Source organism: Ochotona curzoniae, unplaced genomic scaffold (genome assembly GCF_017591425.1).
Source record: "Ochotona curzoniae isolate NIBS_2020 unplaced genomic scaffold, NIBS_Ocur_1.0 contig_1, whole genome shotgun sequence".
Taxonomy (NCBI): domain Eukaryota; kingdom Metazoa; phylum Chordata; class Mammalia; order Lagomorpha; family Ochotonidae; genus Ochotona; species Ochotona curzoniae.
The window spans coordinates 27,763,501-27,768,136 of NW_024464918.1; the positions used below are offsets into that span (position 1 = coordinate 27,763,501).

The 4,636-nt window shown below is 51.7% G+C and overlaps 1 protein-coding gene across 1 annotated transcript; it reads left to right on the top strand.

Annotated features, from left to right (window-relative positions):
- Window positions 1-477: 477 nt before the first annotated feature.
- On the top strand, window positions 478-4,159 carry LOC121152400 (protein FAM170A-like). Its single transcript, XM_040974468.1, has 3 exons — window positions 478-547; window positions 2,499-2,639; window positions 3,369-4,159. The coding sequence occupies exons 1-3, from the start codon at window positions 478-480 to the stop codon at window positions 4,157-4,159; spliced, it is 1,002 nt and encodes a 333-aa protein (XP_040830402.1).
- Window positions 4,160-4,636: the final 477 nt, after the last annotated feature.

The window sequence follows — 4,636 nt, forward strand, 5'->3', positions numbered from 1 at the left end:
TGGATTTCATCAGTTTTGCACCAAAGTAAACACTGTTCAATTCTATTTTTCAACAAACTTTTTCAAATAATCTTGGAGACAGGAAAAATGTACATTCAACTGAAACAGCTTAAAACATTCTGTCACATTTGAAAGAAGGGAGAGTTGAACTTGTCAGAGAGACTCCACTGGGCAAAGGGTTTCCCTTTTGGAGGTGGGCTCTGGGACGGTGCCACAGCTGGGTCCGCAGAATGCTCTGATGTCATCACCCAGGACAGAGAATGCTGCTGGGGGCCCGGTGACCTTTGAACCTTAACAGCCCTGCGTGAAGGGAGTACTGGGCAGTGCTGCTGGTTCTCTCCATGGTCTGAGTTCTTCAGCCACTGAGGAGAAGCGAGTATTTTTGTTGGGACCGAGTCTTTTTACAGAGTGCCAGACAGCCTAAGAGGGTAGGGGGCTGGCACTCAGCATCCTCTGGGGTACTCTGCTACCTAGATCATGAAACGGCGGCAGAAGAGGAAACACCTGGAAAATGACGAGTCTCGGGAATCTGCCAAGAAGGGAGGAGGTGGGTGCTGGGCTTCTTGTCTGGGGCCCGGGCTGCTGGCCAGCCTCAGCCTGTCCTGGGGGAGGGGTCTGGGAAGCAGGAGCTCCATGAAGTAAGAAGGGAAGAGATCTGTTGTCTCTGATGCCTGGCTGCCATGTCCAGGGTACAGCAGGTGTGAGATGGCCCAGAAGGTCCAGATGCCACTGGCAGACCCAAAGGCAGCCCACTTGTTTGGGAGCTTGTATCTCTGGGCTGCTGGCATCTCGGGCTCCTAGGCTGGAGGCGAGATATACATACTTCTCTTCTCATGTTGATCTCACGTCTCTTGATTTGCTATTTCCCTGGCACCATTGGGTGAGGGACTATGAAGGTGCTGATGGTGCCATGGGGCTATAGGTGGCACTGTTTCTTTTCATAGAGGAAAGGGTAGTGCTACAAGGTAAACACATTGCTGAAAAATGTCCTGAGGAATAAAACACGCATAGGAAGTCATTTGAAAGTCTGTCTAGGGGTGGTGTCACAGAGAAACAAGCAGGATTTGATGCCTTCACTGGAAGAATTTCCCAATGGTCTCTCCAAAGTCTGGGGGATGCTCTGGGAGAACATTGGGAGCCATGAGCACACGTCCTGGCGTGGTAACTGCTGGAGCCAACGCAGCCACTTACCCTGACAGGAGGGGGCACAGGGAGAGGTGGAGCGGAAGGAGTCACTGCGAAGTGCCAGCAGCAGGCTGCCACCCTAGTCGGAGCCGGCAGCTTCCTCAGGGTCCAGGGTGAGCCTCTCCCAGTCTCCCCGCTCGGGTGCAAGGCTGGGGTTCATGCACACAACTTGATGACATACACACAACTGCAGTGTGTGAGAGTAAATTCTCACATTCTTGTGAGTGCGTGAGAGTAAGTTCTCACACGACACAGCTCCCTTCAACTATCCCTAAATACTTTGTGAGAACCACTCACATGTAACTTGCCCTATTTGTATCTCTGTAGCAATATCAGACGCCCTTGGCACAAGCCACAATAAAACACAGATTCCTACCACCTCCTTCCTAACGGTTCCAGCTGGAATATAAGGTGTTCAGGTGAACTTGATTTTTCAGACAAACCACGAATTACTTTTTAGTATATAATGAATATTATACAGGAAATAACTAAAAAAAATCTATGATTTATCTGAAAGTCATGTTTAACTGTGCATCAAGTATTTTTGTTTGCCAATTCTGGTAACTGTTGTACTCATCAGAAAATGACACCTGGCATAGCTATTTGCTTTCATGCTATACTTCCTTGGTAGATTGGAAGGTCCAATTATAAGAAGGTCTTTGTGGGACAGGCATTTGATGTCGTAGTTAAGTTGTCATCTGGGATGCTTGGGTTCAAGTCTCAGCTTCTCGACTTCCTGTCCAGCTCCCTGCTAATGGACACCCTAAAGGTGGCAGATGGGGACTCAAGTTCTTGGGTCCACACAACCCAGGTGAGAGAACCAGACTCTGGTATTAGATCTGTCTTGGCACCATCCCAGCTGCTATAGGCATTTGGGAAATGAATCAGGAGATGAAAGATCTCTTTCTGCTGTTCAAAAGCAAAGATAAATAAACTTTAAAAGGAAAAAGAGGGTCTTTGTTTTCTTCTGTATTCCCCATTCCTGATATAGTACAATAAAGCTTGACCCAGAGTAGCTGTTTGCTAACGATTGCTGAATGGCTGCAAAATATATCAACCTCATGGCCATCAGGGGCTACCTCCTACACATCTCACTATTTGGACATATCCTCTGTCACCACCTAGGCCTTCATTCCTAGGTAGGCACTACAGTCCACTGTGGGCTAGGATAAGATCTTGCAGTATACCTTCTGGGAGCCACTCCAACCCTGCCTGGCAGGTGTCAGATACTCCGGAAATGCTCGCTGCGTGTATGAATGATGCCCAAACTTGACCAATCCACCATGCCTCAGTGCCTCTCCTCTCTTCCTCAGGGATCTCAAAGTCGCAGAAGGATGTCCCTCCACCCAGGCCCACAGCAGGGGACAAAAACTGGAACCAGGATACAGGAGAGCTCTCCTCTGCCTCTGAGTACTTCTCCTGTGTTTCTTCTCCAAACAAGCTCATCCACACTGGTAAGGCTGCTGGGCAGTGTGAGAGCAGGACTAGGAGGGTATGGAGAAGGTTCTTGGGTGTGTGAGTCCTTGGTGAAGGGGTTCTTGGATAAAGGAAACCTTGGGCAGGAGTTTCCTTGGATTCGGGGCTTGGGAGGGGATCTTTGGTGGGTGTGGGAGAGAGTGGAGTCTTTGCATGCAGAGGTCTCTGGCCTGCTTGGGTGCTCTATGAGAGATGCACTGCTCCAAGCATGAGTCTGAGAAGAAACCTAAGACAGTTGTTGGTGGTAAGGGTGCGGCTAAGAGCTGGAAAGGGCTGGGTCTGGTTGTAGGGCAGAGGGTTCAGACCAGGTACCTAGGGAAGAGCCATGTAGGACGTGGGCTTTACCTGCCCGTTTCTTGGTGCAGGCCTGTGTGGCCTCTCTACCCCCACACATTCTCAGCGCACACACACAGCCCACCTGCTGCTCTGAACTGCATCCCACCTTTCACAGACAACACACTGACGATGTCCTGGATGTACATCCTCATGACACGTACCCACTACCATCCCACACAGACCTCACATATGCCCCACACGCCTATCCAGACACCTCAGAGATAACAGCTGGTACATCACCCACCCCAGCACCCAGACAGCCCAGCGCACAACTGCTTCATCCCACAGCCCCGAGCACACTCCCACTTTTGCATTCTCAGTCTCCTAAAGCCACCACACTAATTCTTGATGCTTCTCATTTCCTTTCCCAGGAACCCAGAGAGCGCCACGAGACAGTCCCCGGCCTAGGTCGCCCCAGACCCAGACGGAGCAACAGAGGGAGATTCCACTCCCTGCCCAGCCCATCTCCTTGTCCCATTCATCCTACAAGACCTGTGTGTCCTCTCAACTTATAAACAAGGAGAGGAGGGGTATGAAAATTTACTACATGCAGGTACAGATGAGGAAAGGTGTGGCTGTGTCCTGGGAGACAGTGGATAGCCCCGGGCCCCTGCAGAAGCAGCTGCGGATGGAAGAAATGACCCTTCCTGAAGATGTGCGAGTGGGCACTCCCCCCTCAGATGTGTCCAGCAGAAATCTCCTGTCTGACAGCGAGCCCAGTGGGGAGGAGAAAGAGCAGGAGGAAAGGGCCGACTCAGACAGCCCACTTGGCTCACCCACTGCAGAGGAGAGGCCCCGGGCCAAGACGCCCGACTGGCTGGTGACCATGGAGAAGGGCTTCAGGTGCATGGCCTGCTGCCGGGTCTTTGCCACCATGGAGATCCTCCGGGAGCACGTGCAGTCCGGTGTCAAGGAGGGCTTCAGCTGCCATGTTTTCCACCTCACCATGACGCAGCTGGCAGGCCATGTGGAATCAGAGAGTGCTCAGGAGGAGGAGGAGGAAGAAGAAGAGGCGGAAGAGGAGGACGAAGAAGAGGAAAAGGAGAATCCAGAGGACAAGGAGAATGAGGAGGAGCCACCCCTGGGGGAAGACGTCAGCCTGAGGAGACCTTGGAGCCAGTGTCCTGGCTGTGTGTTCCATTCTTCAAAGGACAGGAAGTGAGAGGGGCTGTGTGTGTGGAGGGCTGCACCTGCCTTGGGCTGGAGGCCTCCCAGGTCAGGTTAAGGCCTCCTTAAGGAGAAGTCGGGGGCTTTATCAGCTTAGGGGACAACAAGAAGGGGCAATAACTGGTGGCCCCTTTTTTTTTTGCCCAGGTACTCAATGGTATCATGCCTGTGTTAAGAGTGGTCAATCCAGCACTTAGTATTTCTGGCCACAAGATCAGGGGGTTTAGTGGGCAGGCAGGGCGCTTCTCCCCCCACAATTGAGAAGTGTCTTCTTGGTTTTGGTTTTCACACAGCAACTGAAACTCTTGGTCCAGAAGATCCTGGAAGATTGTGTGGCCTTCTCTTGGCCAAGGTAAGGCTTGGAGGTTGCAGTGTTCTCAGAGTCTACACCCCGAGGACCCAGAGGAATCTAAGAGCAGGGCTGTGGAATGCAGGCACTGTACCCCCCACTGGCTCTGCAGCTCCATTTATT